Source organism: Aythya ferina, assembly GCF_964211825.1.
Source record: "Aythya ferina genome assembly, chromosome: 3".
In the NCBI taxonomy this organism is placed as follows: domain Eukaryota; kingdom Metazoa; phylum Chordata; class Aves; order Anseriformes; family Anatidae; genus Aythya; species Aythya ferina.
Window position 1 is genome coordinate 31,704,101 of NC_140298.1, and position 16,574 is coordinate 31,720,674.

The following is a 16,574-nucleotide window of genomic DNA, read 5'->3' on the forward strand; positions in this document are numbered from 1 at the left end:
ACCTGGTTTTCCCTAGTCTTTAATTCTCCCCTATATTTATTATTAGAAAAAAAAAATGCAGTTTATTATGGCTCAGTAGCTGAAAATCAAAATATCTTATTTTCAGGTTCTAGCAGCGTCCACCCAGCATATTCATCTGTGGCAGCTGCAGCATCAAGTAAGTACGATGAAGAAGTATGTGCCACAAGGCATTCGATAAAATGTGTTTTAAGGTGGCAATGATCCAATAACCTTTCAAGCCCCAGCAAAGTCAGTGGTTGAATACAAGCTGGATTTAAACTCAAAAATAGATGCTTGGCCTGATTGTCAGAGATGCTGATCACCCATACCTCTGGGGAAGCCTTTCCAGCAAATTGCTGCATATTTCAGCCTTGAAAAATGCTGGATTTTGCAACACTTGAGATAAAGTGTGTGCTGTTTGAATTGTATTTGCCTATTGCTTCCTTCTGTCTTACTCTCTTAAAGGAAAATCTCATTTAGTTGTAAGATATAAAATACAGATGGCTGCATTGCTGTCTGAACTTAGAGCTGAGAGCTCTGAAATGCTGACTTCAGTTAGACCAATGCTCTTTTGGAAACCTTAGGCTGTGGTCCTGAGCCTGGCATAAATGTGATGTTATTCCTGGCTCACCACTTGTGTTTTTGACAACAGAGTGGTGGCTGTTCAGAGCTCTGTATCTTCATCCAGAAGTCTGCTTCCATTCCAGCCACAGGCTGCAATGCAAACATGTAGAGGAGATTGCCCATACAATGTGTAATTGCTCAGCTGTGCAGTCAAGGAAAGGAGAACATTTTCAATTATTTGCAAGTTTCTGAGTATGAGGATATGATTGCTTTTGAATGAAAGGGAGCTAGGAGGTTTTATACCCTGTTGCTATTTCTGAGTGCCTAGAGCTTGGTTCTGCTCTCACACACCTAACTCTGGCCATCCCTGCAGCTGAGTAATTCAGAGCCAAAGCACGTGGCAGGCATCTTCTGGCCAATTCAGGTCTTGAGGGAAAGCACCATTAAATCAAACTCAGCTGCGAGCCCAGAAGTCTCCTACTTTACTACTTCTGCCTAGAAAGCCTGCCCGCACCATGAGCATCCCCCTTCATCAATTCCCTCCTGCTTGGAGGGCTAAGAACAAGGGACCCTGCACACCCAGACCAACAGACCATGCTCCTGCCCTGCTCCACGGGGTTAATCTTACTGCATCAAATGTGCAAGTATGTGAATAGCAAGATTAACAGAAGTGCTAACACAATTCAAAGCAGATTAGTCTCAGTGAGAAACTGCATCATTCGGTACCTAATGTGCCTGTAAACCTGGTCCTGCTTGTTGCTCTTTTTTATTTCATGTACCCTCAGGCTGAGCAAAAAAGAGGACATTATTGTCTTTTACTGACAATTAGAAAAACCCATCTGAGATTACCCAGTCAGTAAGAGATGTGTGTTGAAGGTGAAGTTTTGGCAACACTGAAATCGTGGAGACCTACTTCTGACTTCATGGACTTCATTTCTAGAACCATGTCCAGCATGTCACTGCTCAGCATCTGGCTTCCTGAATTATCCTGATCTCTTCTTGATTCTGAAGGAGAACAGCTTGTTGAAAACAAACAAATAAAACCAAAACAAACAAAAAGTGCAAATCTACTTTTGAAGCTATAACCACACAAGCAGTTAATCAGTTTTCTCTGTCTGAAGAGTCTTTTGAACTCACTCCTGTTATTCAAACTGAAGTTTCTGATGTTGCCCTTGGGCATAACCAGAGTTTGGCTTGACCAAACAGAGTCAAATGTTCTGTACATCTTGGCTCACAGGGATTTGCAGACCTACTTCTCACAGGGCATTCACAGTTCACCTGCAAAAGACGCTTCAGAAGTAAATAACGTTAAAACAGAGCACAGTCAGAAGGAGAACAGCTGTGTCTGCTGTAAGCTAAGGTGTTTTCATTTCCAGCCACTGGTACTGGCAAAAGTTCACAGGGGCAAAAGCAAAGCAGGACTTGCAGCTTAGGGCATTGGAGCAGGGGTAGAACTCCATCCTAGCTCTTTCTCTTCTTTCCCCTTTATCTTCTGTTTCTGTCAAAGATGTGGAATCACCAAAATTTATGAGACTGCTCCATCAGAGGACTCCTGCGTTAAAGACTTCAACATGGCAAAACTGCTAAATGAAAAAAACACTGATGTATCTAGCTTGGCATTTGACAGCTTATTCCTCCTTACCTGCCCTACTAAAGAGTGCACAGCTCACCAGTGCAGTATGCAGCACAGGAATATCCTGAGGAGGAAGCAGCAACAGGAATGGGCTCTGAAAGTGGATACAAAACCTATTTTGCTCTGGGCACAACTCAAATTTCAGCTGTGCTCTGGTACAACGACAGCTTCTGCCTCTTTCCAACAGCAGTTAACCCAGCATGCTCGCAGGAACCATGAACACACTTGCCTTCTCCCATCCCAGCTCTTCAAGCAATTTTCTGCACAGCTGCTTGGACCCTAGATAAGGATTGATTATAAATCCAGTGCTTCTGTGACCACTGTGATCACAGTCATGTCCCCATCTTCTGTGTCAGACCAAAGCACTGAGCTGGCACCTCCACACCAGGCAGAAAGTGCCTGCCGTGCGCTCCAGCTCAGTTCAACCATTGCATCTCTTTTCAGCCAGTGACCCCAAGCTGCCTACCACTGTACACTGCTGTGCTTTCATCCCCAGCTGTGACTCATCATAGTAGTAAGAGTAGAAAGAAAAGAAAAAGAGGAAAGACATCATCATTGAAAGCAGAACAGAAAGCACTGAAAACTCTCAGCCAACAGTGCAAAAACATCAAGGCTCATACATATAGGAATAAGGGAAGCACAGGATAAGGGGGATAAGAGCTCCATCTGGACACTAGGTGGAACAGCTAGAGCTTGGGTTTGGATGCTGCCTTCCCCCCAGGTTAACTCTGACTGCTCAGCCCACCAGCGGTGCTGACCAAGTTGTGGGGTGCAGTTGTGTTATTTGCACAGAGTAGTTGCTCACCTTTTCACATGAGTTTCCATCATGTGTAAGGAACATCCCAAAATGCAATTCTCTCTGCTGCCCTGCCATCCTTTCCTGCCTCCATGCCTCCCACTCACTACAGACTTGCTTCCAACCATGGCTGGGATCATCCTCTGTGGCAGATCAGAGCTCTTCCCCAGCATGGTTGCATTTTGCTGATCCCAGCCCTGACCGCCACTGTTTCCAGAGCTGGTTTTGGATTTGCCTTGCATGTTCATTCCTTGCCCTGTTAGCCACACATTACATACAACCATTCTTGCTGTTTACCACCACAGCATTGATCTTAAATGGAACATCTCTAATTGGGTGTTTAGAAGGTTTCTCTACTCCACTGCCTTTATTTTTTTGGCCCACTTCTTGCAATCACTTGGTTACTGCCTGTCCCCAGTTCAACTTCTTGCTCAGCCTTTGGCTTGCACAGAGCTCTGCTTTAACAGACACACAATTTCATGCCACAGACTCTCTGGCTTTCCAAATCAAAGGAAGAACAAGCCTTGTAGGCCCTGGAAACATGATTACCACTTTTCCCCTCTACTACTACAATACTCCTTCCAGCAAAAAACAGCATACTGCAGGGATGCCTTGGGGTGGCACAACAAGAGCAAACAGCCCCGCGGGCCCAGCAACACCCAAAAGGAGCAAAGAGGGCAAGCCAGGCTGCTCAAGGGTGTGGAGGGACTAAGCAAAAACTATGGCACACAACGGTTCTGAGCTAATCTCTTTCTTATCCTCTTGTACTCTGTTTCTACTGACCTTGTAAATTGTGTTACATAGACATTCAGGCTCAGCTGTGACAAACCCAAACCGAGGCAAGCTTTCAGGCACAAAGCTAATTTTCTTCCAGCTCTTTGGCATGTACCCATCTTGGGTATGGAAAGCATGCCCACCTCTGTGCAACGCTGCTGCATAAGCAGACCTTCCTCTCCAGAACCTGAAAAAGCAGCCTCTGCCAGCTGCAGATCACCTGGAGCCAGAGCTAGAAGCCTAGAGAGTTCAAAAGTCTGGCAGATGAGCCTGCAATTTACTAAAACAGGATCTCTTTGGCTTCCGGAGTTTGCAAGCTCTCTCAGCACAGCTTGTAAAATCCCATCAAAAGACTTCCATTGGCCTGTGAAGATTTGAGATTGGGTCATGCATAAACTATTTGCTGTCACTAATTTTGTAATATCAAGTCCCCAGGGAGCACCTGTTCCTGTTTCCTGAGACAACCATTCCAAATGGTCTCATTTATGATATTTTATTGAGAAAAATATCTTGCAGACCCCCAGCCAGTGTTCACAGAAGTCAGGTACACATTCCCACTAATTTCAGCAGGTTTTGGAATGTTAAGGTGTAAGTTTGTTAACAAACTTCATAAAAATAAGTAATGAGAAGAAAAGCATGATTGAAGACATGATCTTCTGCAAGCATTTTGAGCCTTCAGTATTTTTGTACAATGGGAATTTAATGTATTAACCCAATCACCTTAAAAAAGCATTTTGTATAGACAGTGATGAAGACACTTTAGACACATGAATTCTCCCACATTATTTTTATCATTGTTTCATTATTTACAGTCTGCCTGCTTGCACTCACCATCTCTTGTCTCACATGGTAAGCTCGCTGCAGGAAGAGTAGTATCTGGTCTGGATGTTGTTTTGTTGTTAACCTTCCTCACATAGCCAGCACAACTGGATAGTACTGAAATAGAAATAAAACCAAATAACAAGTGTGAGCAATTGAGTTAAGGAAACTTAGAAAGGAAAGTAAATCACAACATTAACTACAAACACCTTAAGTGTAAACCAAAGGCATTTATAAGAAATATTCATAACTGAATGTTAACTAACGTATGTGACAGACAGAGCAAGGCAATTCTTTTTTAAACTTGTTTAAAACGTATAGTGTTAACATCTCAGAAAGGATATTAATGAAAACTCTCTATATATGAACCATTAACTCTGATAGCCATAAAATGAGACTCACTGAAAGTCCCATGTAGCAGTAGCCCTGCACTAAACATGGTACAAATGACACTTCTCCATTTTGATGTCTACAGGACAGGTTCAGGCTGCACAGGGAAGAGGACTGAATACAGGTATGTATTCTACTAATAATAACTACTACATTTTTTTATTGCTAGAACGCTTTGTCTTTTGGTTCCTTGTACTAACCAATACAATATTTTCAAAGCATTCAGGGGCCCTTCCACATCTACAAATAACAGGAACATTTTACGACCCAGTACAGGTAAGCAATTGCTTCTCTGATTTCTCCTTGTAGCTAGTTCCACCACTTGCATCTACTGAGCAGATATCACAGTGATTATTGCATGACAATAGTGTAACTTTCTTAAAAAAAAATAAAAATAAAGCAATGAGAATAATTAAACCTAGGTTTGTTCCCACAACAATACCCTAAACCCATTTATATGAGTCTTTTAAAAAATTTGCTGTTGCAAAATGACAGGGGAACTTTGTGCCTGGGGAAGCTTGGGGTCCATCAGTCTGACCCTACAAGTTCTTCCAGTTTCCAGCCCCTGAGCATGGCCAGCATCTCAGGATCCAGTGCCCATTGCTCCAGTGCACAGGAGAACTACAGCACCTACTAATATTCAGAGTCCTTTCTTCTGCTTTTGCCACCCTTCTTAAGCTTTTAAATTCTTCAGCTTTTTTTTCTTTTTTCTTTTAATCCTTAGTTTCCATTTTCCTTTTCCATTTTGTTTGAAAACACATACAGAAAGATAATTCGGGGCCCCCATATTCCTGGTGGTCCTGCTTCTCTCTCCTGGCCAGCTGACATCTAACCTCACACTCTTTCTCGAACCACACAGGTATTCAGCGCCAAGAGCCTGTTGCTGCTTTCCGGAGGCCTGCTGGGTCTCCAGCCCACCTAGGTGAGCCAGACTGCTAGGAGCAGGTTTTCTGCTCACTTTCATGGTTTTAGTAACCCCAAATTAGCCCACAAGCTAATTAGAAGAGGCAGCTCTGCAGATGGTTTCTGTGCATGCTGGAGAAGCACCAGGGCGAGCCTCCTGCACTGAATACCAACTAGCAGCATCCAGGACAAGAAGGCAAAGGACAGCTATGTCACTGGCAAGCTGTTGTTTCAGGCCGTGGGAATCAACATCTACCACAGTGTTTGCAGTTTTCCTTATTTGTTAGTCAAAATGAGGAACAAAATCCCAGCCCCTTGCAGCCTATCGGGTCTATGATCAAGCTAAATTTCGTTCTGTTCCTGCTATTCCTGGGAGCCTCCAGGCTGATTGCAACACAGAGATTGCCTTTAACACTGAGGGGAGAGACATCATCTATGCTTTCCTTCTTCCCTGGCTGTGCAATTCACCAGCTGCTTCATCAGCAAGCAGCCCTTTCAGCGGGTGCTCTGGACGCCTGCCGAAAACTTCACGTGGCTCCAGAGCACTCGGTTCACATGCAAACACCAGCTCTGCTTTGATGGATAGCAGAGCTTCTCAGGGGTGGCTTTTATCCAGGAGCAGCTAGAGCAGGGAGTAGGACGAGAGCACAGGCAGCTAAATGCCCTGGGGAGGGAGAGGCTGCGAGGCCTGGGGGTGCACCTGGGGCCTTGACAGCTCTGGTGAGCTCTGGGAGGTGCGGGAGAAGTGCAACAGGGCAGAGCCAAGGGTTCTGACAGTAAGGCTCAAGGACATCCTCATGCAGTAGGACTTCCTGAGAGATAGAGGCTAGTATAAGCTTGCCCAGCAGTCTCTTCATCAAAACAGCTGTCTGTAGTTGACCTAGTTACAGCCTATTTAAAATGGATGCACTCCTGCTCCTCTTGAGATTATTGTTAATCTCACTTTTACACTGTTCCTCTTTGTTTCAGTCTCAGCCTCTTCCCTCTGGTTTCCATCCATAATTGTCTCATATTCTTTTTTTTTTTTTTTTTTTTTTTTTGCTATACCAATGGCACAACCATTTCCTTTTACTAATCTCACATTTGTTGCCAATCTTCTTTGCCCTTGTCAAAATCCAGTGCCCACCTTCAGAGGGGAAACAGCTATGTGCCTGTACAGAACAGCAGAACAAATATGTTGCCTGCAAAAGTGCCAGTCACAGCAATGCACTAACTACACGACACCATCTACAGGGGAGAGAGCACCTGGGATGGTAGACCTGCCCCACTGATGGGACACAAACAGGAAGAGCCCTATGATCTGGACCAAAGGATGTGCTGGCTAGTCCTTCGTCCAGCCAAATCTTTGCCAGAGAAGCATGGGAATGCAACGCTGAGGCATGTTTAAATAAAAATCAGAGTTTGACCCCAACCAAACATATCTGCTTAAGGCATCTTAAGATCCCCCCCAAGATGATTTGAAGCACAAATTTCCCATCAGGAGTTATTCTGTTTCCTCAATCACAGAACAAGAAGGAAAAACCCATAAACATACACTTGCTTATTCCCCATGAGTCCTGATCCTGTTTTTTTCTGCCCAGGTTCTGGCAGCTCTTCCAAGCAGTTGCTTCACTGTTGCTTCACTGTTGCTTCAGCATTGCCTCCAAGCAGCCAATTTCTCTCACGATCAAAGGGAAATTCCTGGACAACTCCTTGCTTTCTTGGAAAGGAGAGTTGTTTTTCTTGATTCTGTGAAGCGAGCACATGCTGGTCAGCAAACAACACTGACTGGGTCTGTGGGTTTGGCCAAGCTGTCGAGGAACTTCCTCTCTCCAGCTCAGGTTAACAAAAAGGTTTGCTTGGAAAACGCCCATCCTGACACACCATTCATCTGCTCAGCTTCTCCCTACCTGTTTTTAAGAAGCTCTTGATATTACACATCAACTCTCTTGATATCTTGTGCTCACCTAGCCCAGATTTTTTTTTTCCAAGATAAATACGCAATTATTAAATATATATATATATATATATCAGTCTTGTAGTATTTTAAAAATAAACCCTTGATTCTTATAGGCATCATTAAAGGAAGGAAAAAAAAAAAAAAAAAAAAAAAAGGCCTTTGCAACTTAAAAGAATACTAATTTTCCTTCCAAAGCACATTTCATTGAGAGCTTGCTTTGTGATGTGTCTAGGACTACATCCAAGAACAGAGCTTTTGCCTAGATTTACATATCACTCAGAAATTAGTGCATTCTTCATGTTTTCAGCCAGCTACCCCAAGTCCTTGGCACTTAACTACTGCTTTTCTTTATTAAGGTCTTCTCAACACAGAAAGTTTTCAAAGGATGTGAGCAATGAGAAGGCTGCTCAAAGAAGCCATAGACAGCTCTCCCTCATAGGGAATTGGAAGGACCCACAGTTGTCTGAGTCAAACTAGTTCTTGAGAAGACCTGATCTAGAGGTCCAGCATTACTCCCACCGACAAAAAGCAGTCTTTTCCTGAAGTTACTGAAAACCATCTGTTTTTTCTGAGGTTAAAGTCAGATAAACTTGAGGAGCCTGTGCTGCAGCCACAGAGCCTTGCACCGAGGGTAACCCTTGGCTATGAGCTGGCAGCAGAAGCAAGCCTGTGATTCACAGCACAGGCACATTCCCTTGCTCTACATCCTTCAGCTCACTTCTCTGCTTACAAACGCAGATGTTTGCACAGCTCCTATGCTAATTTCATGTGCAGTGCAGTTCCTGCACTTTTTCTCCCTGAAACTCACAGCAATGTGTTTGTAAAGAAGGCTCAAGAAGTGTTTGTTTGTTCTTGATTTACTCTTTGGCCTTTTTTTTTTTTTTTTTTTTTTTTGAGCCAGTCAGGCTGAGAACTGGCTTCATTAAAATCTTTTCTTTTAGCAGCCATTGGACACTTCTCAGCCCTCTCTGAGCATGAAGCAAACCTTTTGAGATTGTCTTCTCACAAGATGGCTTCACTGAAATCCATTTTCTTAGTGACAGAGGTCAGAAAATGTGTTGCCTGCTGGTAACAAACAAGCACCAGACCTTTGCTGTGGATAGGGTTGTCCTGCTCCACAGCCACCATCCCTATCTCCACTCAGTGCTCATGACTCTCCTCAGGGATGTACAGAATGCTGGCCAGTAATCCTGTCCAGGTGGTTGATAAAGTAGGAATAGTTCTCCTATTTTTCCTTCTCTGTTACCCACTCCTGTCCTTCCTTCAGCCTACTTCTCCTCCTGAGTGAAATCACAGCAAAACTTGCGTCTGTATCATGACTGATTTCTCAGCCTTTCACTTTCTCAGCTTTCCAAATTCATCGTAGTGCATCTAAACAGTGCTCACTCAGCATGAGGAGGGAAGAGGGCCTGGAAAAATCACCTTAGCCACGAAACGCATCAGGGGTTCCTCCTATCTGAAGGGAGAGCACGTGTTTATTCAGCAATCTCACTCATGCAGCAATCTCCCTCCCAAAGAACCTGATAGCTCCTAACTGGTTTGACAATCTCATGGCAAGGTGATTCTCAGAGTGTCCTCTGGCCTAGTTCTTTACTAGGCCAGAGGACACTGGCAAGCCCACAGCTCCTTTATTTATTTATTTTTTCCCCAAACCTATGTGTGGTTCACCCACTGGCTCTAGTTCAGACTACATCAGCTGCCAGTCTAGTCAGGGAAGCATCACTTTTTAGAAAAGTTCTTCAGCATGTTCCAAGAACAGAGGCAGTTTGGGGTTTATTCATGAAATCATCAATTCTGATGGAGTTTTCCCACGCCTGATAGGCTGCAAAAAAAAGATTTAGATGCCTTCTTTGGGTTTCTATGGGTTTAAATGATACAGAGATCAGTAGGTGGGAGACACATGCAGATTTTCAGTGGGAAACAATCTAGGCCAAGCAAAAGTATACTGAAGTCAGTATACTGCTTCAGTGTCAGTGAAGAGGAACAAAACCAAAATAGATTTGAAGAGGCATATTTAAACTCATAAAAAAGATGACTGCTTTGGAGGCAGTGATGTGAGGCTGTTAAATATGGCTTGAAATGTGTTCGTAAAGGTTTCCAGGTTTACTGATTTCCTTAGCTCCTATTTGTTAATGGTGATTCACCGTATGAATTGACCTTTTTAAATTGAGCCAGAGCTTTGTAATCTCCAGTAATTCCATTATTTTCAGTAACACTTTGTCTTTTCTTTCATGTGTGAAAGCAATGGAAACAGACTTATGGAAACCTGGACTGAGCCTTTTTGACACAGGTAAATATTTAAGACATTCAGTAACTAGTCTGGGAATAATTGGTTTCCATCACACATGGGGAAATCTAACACTATTCATCAGGCCCATGACACTGCTGATAACAATCTCATTTTAAGAAGTAATTACAGTATTTAAAATGATAAATGAACTACGTTGTTTACATCTTAGTAGATAAAATTACTCTGAGCCTTCATCATTCTCAAATTCCTGCCTAAAGCAAGAACAAAACAGGTGCGCTCTGGAAAGCCCTACTGCAGGAAAGGGGTTCTAGCTGCTGAAATCCTTTTTAAAATAAGTTATTTTGGTAATGCCACAGGTCAGAAGGCAGTCTAAAGATGCATTCAGAGAAAAAGGTGACAAATTATTCTGATACCAATGTACTTAACAAGGGAAAGCATTCAGATGAGGATTGGGCAGTTTAAACTGAGTATAAAGAATAGAAAATACTATTTAAATTTTCTAACGTTTTAGCCTTAAAAAGTGAAAACGGCATAGAGAAGACGGCATTTTTAGAAAGTGAGAGTTTGAGTGAGAAAAAAAAACAAACAAACATTTGTTTCAGGCTCAAGAGACAAAAACAAGACTTGAATAACCCACAACCTGATACAAGTCCCAATACTGACCATATTTAAGGGACCCCTTTTCTTGGGAACATTTAAAGGAGACTATGCAAAATACGTGGCAATTCATCATAAGGGATTCTTATAAGGAACATCTCGTGTAAGACATCTTTTCCATCACCAGTTTTGTTGAGAAGGCTGTGCTGTGCTGGTGGCCCTTGCAAAGACCATTCTCTTGAATGCTCTGCTTACTTCAAAGCCCTGGCGTGACTAATCTTTGTGCTGGCTGCTATGAGCAGCATTGCCCATTTGCATTAGCTTGCAAATCCAGTGTCAGTAGCTGTGGCTGTTTAGTCAAAATTTGCATCAGCCCAAACAAGAACAGATTTCCCTTCTCTAGCAGCAGCACACTAAGCCAGAGAGAGGATGTGTTTCTATCTGTTGAAGCTTAAGTCTTCCGTGTGTTTATTTAGAAAAAGCTACAGTGCTAATGCCAGTGGTACAGAGGGGCATTTTGAGACAGCAAATGACAGATTGCATTAAATGTAGTGAAAGGTTAGGTGTGGGAGAAGGGATGTAGTATTAATAGTTTCTCAGAAACTGAAGTGCCTGTGTGATAAAGTCTGATGAATTCAGATTGTCACTTCAAAGGACTGGTTTCTGGCGCACATCTAGTCGCTGCTGTCTTACTGAAATGAATGGAAAGTTTAATAAGCATGGACAGCTGTGACAATCAGTGAAGGGAACTTTAATTAGCATGGAGGAGGCTGCCCATGCACTGAGCTGAAATTCCCATGGCAATAACAACATTAAATTGGACTGGCAGAGCAGGGCGGCCCGTAGACACTGACCACATCCCCAATTAGTGGGGAAGGTTATTTGGCGGGTGACCTTATTGTTACACCAAGCATAAATCAGCCTGCTGACCCATGGCCTTAGGAACTGGTAACAGCGCTCATCAGGGCAAGAACGAGGAGAGCCGTGCTGCCCACATGTGGGTTGGCTGCGCTGACATCAGCTCACATCAGCTGATCAGCTGTGCACTCGGGTACAGACCGCAGATTTTATCAGGTGCAGCTAGATGTGTAGGGCAGATAGCTACGAATTGACTTCCTCTTACCACTTGGTTGCGAGTGAAAGGCACGTGCTTATATCTAACTGCACAGCAGCACTAAATCCACCTCCTTTATGTTCTTTGAGTAAGGCAGGCGCAGGGGGCTGCACGTACACGGTGCCAGGCTGGCACATGCTGAGCGCTGTGAGATGGAGCGTGGTGCTGGTCTGCTACTGAGGAAACGTCCCATTTCTGCCTGATTAAAGGCCACGCTGGAGCACCCACAGTCATGAGGACAAGCTGATGAGTATTTCAGGCTTTAAAGAAAAAAGCACAGTCATTTTCCTCTGCTTGACAAGGAGAGGTTATGAACAGCTCCAAGTCATTTCTTCATTTTTTTTTCACATTGCCCATTGCCCACTCCAGTTCCAAGTGTCATAACCAGTGCTGCCAGCAAAAAGAGCCATCACCTTCCTACAACCCTGCATCTCCTGCCAGCCCACGCCCCCCACATGGCTGGGGCTGAGTGGCACTACAGAGTGCCCCATGTCACTGCCAGCTGCTCTCCTTCCTTCCAGCTTCAGCTCAGTTGTTTTGCTGTCATCAGTGTGAGAGAGCACAGGGCTCCTCACTGAGCACCCCAAAACCATGGTGTGACCCTGTGTATGATCCAGCGTGACCCTCAGGCAGGAGCAGCGCTTACACACACACACCCCTTGCACACCCACTCCCCTGTGTGGAGCCACGTCCGCATCCTCATCACGCCTGCAGGCCCTTACACCCTCACCAGCTGCCGGATGGAAACGGCCCCACTGCCCCCAGCCCCTCCAAAAGGCAGGGAGGGGACAGACCTAAGAGCAGCAAAAAGAAGAGTTAGGTCAACCCAGGTCTTTTTCTGGGCCCAGAACTGAGCATATACTTCTATTTAGAATAACCTCAACTCTTGAAAGATAGGCCAATCTGTATATATATAAAAAAAATATAAATAAATATATATATATAAATATACACACACACAAACATTACTAGGCAAGCCAAAAGGACTAGGAGCTAGGTTTATTTGGCCAGATTTCTTTGCCAAATATTTTCTCCAACCTCAATTTACAATTAATAAATTCTCAGATGAACCAGGCAAATGGAAGTTGGACTGGTGGGAGCTGAAGCTCGTATTTTCCCGCCGTTTTCTTGAATGTTCCCTGCATTATTACAGCTCAGTCATTAGGATCTTCAACAACCAGCTCAGGTGGTCCAGGACCTCTGAGCTGTTACAGCTCTTACACTAGGGTTGCTGGAGGCTGACTGCTATGGAGAGACAAACCCTGCAGCACCTTGCAACTTCTCTTATATATTAAGGTCACGCTTTCTGAAATTACCTCTCTAGTGTCTCTCTCTGAACACAGTCTTTCCTTGACTTGTTGATGAAGATTTAAGGAAGTCTTCCTTTTACTCCTTTTATAGAAACAATATGCAGCTTGCAGAAATAATTATTTTGACAAACTGCTCCTTGGCGAGTGTTTAGTTTGGGGCTTGTCTGATCATTGCTGCCTCTTTTAAGGATTATCCCAGATAAATCCCACTAATCTTGTCATGCTCTAGTGAAAAGGAACAGCTTTTTGTCTTTGCTTGGGAGTGAGATGCTACGTGGTTGGAGACACCTCCCCAGACATTCAGTACATGGGTGAAGTTCAGCATTTTCAAACCCTTTAAAACCAGAAATCACAACTCCCTGTGACTCACAGCATCTCACAAAGACAAAAACTCATGTTCCCAAGGCTGTAGCATACAAACATTGCAGCCGGGACCTCAGCTAAAATCCACTAATAACCTATGAGAGTGTTTCCCATGATTTTTCTGTAGGTCTCCACCACCCTTTACTGGTTTCTCTGTGATTTCCAAACTAACACAGCCTCCAGGCTGAAGCCCCATGGCTCACCTTGCTTCCATCACTGTAACGTGGTGAGCTGTGGCATTGCCCATGCCCTCTTCTCCAAGCAGAAAACCAACATGCTGAAGCCATCATTTGTCTGCCTCCAGCATTGCACAGCTCCTTGCAAACAGCCAGCAAAATGCGGGCGCTGTGGCAGCACTGCTTGCAGCAAGGAGGCTGACTCACAGAGGGGAGTCAAACAGCCAAAAAACACTGGCTCAGTGCTCACAGCTGTCTGTCCACTGGGACACATTTTAGTGTCATTTCTAGAAATGCCTGGGCTCTTGTTTTTACCAGGAACCACCCTAGACGTGACACAGGTGGAAAAGAAAAGTTCCCAGGACGTGCAACCTGTCCTTGCTTCCCTCTCACGTTTACCAGCCTCAGGCCGCAGGGTGTTGGGCAGTGGCTGGGGGCTCCCTGCACACACACTCCTCTGCCCCCCAGAGCCAGACAGCCCCTGGCACACCCTGACTGAGCCTTCATCTCTCTAGGCTTTGCTTCAAAGGAGGACCTGAACCCGAAGCCACTGGAGGCAACCTCCCAGGGGAACCCAAGTACGTACATCAGAATTAATTTCATAATTAAGCAATGCTATTTTGTTAATTACCTGTTACTAGAATGTGTTCAAATTAAGTAGCAACAGGGAAGTTTTGAAGAATCCCAAGAAACTCAAGGAATGCATTTTCCTCCAAGGAGGACGGACGATCGATCTCCATCGATCCCTCTGACAGACGCAGTCGGATTTTGCTTCTGTAGGAACAGGAGCGCAGCCGAAGTGTGGCTTACCTGGGTGGCAGATGATGGCTGCTCACTGTTCCCTCTTCTGGCACGAGTGCAGCTCCATGGTCCTGGGGCATGCAGCTTCTCTGGGGGGTTTCAATGGCAGAGTACAGGAAACCAATGCGCTGTGGCCAGCAATGGACGAGCAAGCTCTGCTGACCCATGCACACCTTTGGCAATGTGGGCGCAGGCACCCTTCCCATTGCAGAGGGTGGGAGGGATTAAAAGATGCCTAAGAAAGGGACCCAGCAAGGAGAGAGAGTCTGTATCCTGGAGGGGATGTAGAAGGAGTATCAAGGAGCCCTTAGTCTGAGGATGGAGATGTTCCCTGCTCTAAAAAGCAAACCTTGCACAGCTGGTTTGCCCATTAACTCATCTTGAGATGGGGACCGGAAGAGAAGGAAAAGGGAAAGCAAATCACAATTGGAGAGGTGGGGTCCTCCTTTTCCTCCTCCAGGAAGCCTCCAGGGGAGGGGGCCTCACCCTCCACTGGCCCCCAGCCACTGGTGCCCACCCTCCTGCAGCTGAGTCTCGCAGCACTTGCAGCTCAAGGACTTTACATTACACACTGGCCCAAACATCCTACATGCTAAGGTGCCAACCTAATGCTCCTAATATTTTTTTTTTCCCATCCAAGAAAGTCAATACACCTAAAACTGGTACAGAAATAAGGGAGAGGGAAAAAGGGGAAGGATCTGCCTTGCAGACCCAAACTCACTGCAGGAAAGCAGAGCTCAGGACAGCTCCTGCAGAGCAGATGTAGGGTGCCGTCTTGCAGAGCCCTGCTGATGTCCAAGTGCAGGAATCCTCCTGCCATCCGAGTCAGCTCCAGGAATTAAGTTGAGCAAGCATCTAAGTCTCTGAATGCTCAGCCCCTGTTGGCTGAGAAACTTCCACTTCCACGTATACATTGCATGATGTATTTCCCTTTTAAGGCAGGAAATTCAAGAAAATTTGGACGTTAATTGAGGTATTATTTGTTGTGAGTTCCCAGCCTTGCCTCGCTATCTGCTGTGAAAGAAAACAGTTCTCCGTCACGCTCCTATAATTCAGCATTATTAGAATTAGAAAAACAGACGGCTATGGGAGAAAAAAATTGAAAGTAATGAGATGGGAGGCAGTTGCATAAGCCGGTAGGAACAATCGGCACTTTGTTGCCTTCAGGCTATCTAATGATTAAAACACTATTTTGGAGAGTCTGATTGGTAGGAGGCACCATCGGAGAGAAATCAAGAGATGCAGACGGCAGGAGAAAACGTTAGCGCTCCAGTTAAGCCAAATGTTTGATCCCGCTCTGGGTCATGGTCCAGCTGCCAAGTGAGTCACCACTAACATGCAGAGAAGGGTGGGCTGGTAGGCACTGCAGGCAGCACTTGCAGAGACACAAAGATGAGGCTCATCTGTGTCATTAACAGAAGGCCTTTGGGTGCAGGCCTAGGTTTTCCAGAAGGACTTTTAGCTGAGTGAGGCAACACCCAAAAGTGCTGCTGCATGCACGGAGGCAGAAGTACAGCTGTACTTTGTGGGAAGTACAGCTACGAAAAGGACCAAAAATACTTTACATGCTTGTGACTCTCCCCTCAGGTTGCAAGGTTGACTTGTCCTTCTTGATGGATGGGAGCTGGAGCATCGGTAAACGCCGCTTCCAGCTCCAGAAGCAGTTCCTCAGTAACGTGGCTCAAGCCCTTGGCATTGGCAGCGCTGGGCCCCTGATGGGCATCGTCCAGTATGGGTAAGGGCCGCTTCTGCACCAGCTCACCTGCACACAGACATGCCAGGGCAGAGCAGAGCAGCAGGGTCATCCAGCTTTTCACCTCTACTGCTACTTATGGTTGAATGTGATCCAAAATTATACCCACTGTGGCCTTTTCAACAGATGCTGAGACGAGCACAAACAAGCACGCATTTATGCACAAGAGGCTACAGACCTAGCTCTGTTTTGTTATTGCCAGAAACAAGAATCATAACATTTGGAGATGCTTGTTGCTGAAACACTATCTAAAACCTCACCAGTGCAGCCTCCTTGATCGTTTATATTCTCACTCATATTCATGGCATGGAGGCATTTTGTTGTCAGTGCCAGTGCTCCCATCTTGGGGCCTCTACTGTGGCTGTGCATGCTGACCAGCCCTGTCTTGGGG

At 45.0% G+C, this 16,574-nt stretch overlaps 1 protein-coding gene across 1 annotated transcript in view; it reads left to right on the forward strand.

Annotated features, from left to right (window-relative positions):
• VIT (vitrin) overlaps positions 1-16,574 on the forward strand; it is a 52,660-nt gene that overhangs the window by 30,083 nt on the left and 6,003 nt on the right. The window contains exons 9-14 of the mRNA XM_084512683.1: positions 107-157; positions 5,062-5,100; positions 5,196-5,252; positions 5,836-5,898; positions 10,061-10,108; positions 14,145-14,207. Coding sequence (XP_084368809.1) covers positions 107-157; positions 5,062-5,100; positions 5,196-5,252; positions 5,836-5,898; positions 10,061-10,108; positions 14,145-14,207 — 321 coding nt within the window. The remainder of the gene's footprint in view (positions 1-106; positions 158-5,061; positions 5,101-5,195; positions 5,253-5,835; positions 5,899-10,060; positions 10,109-14,144; positions 14,208-16,574) is intronic.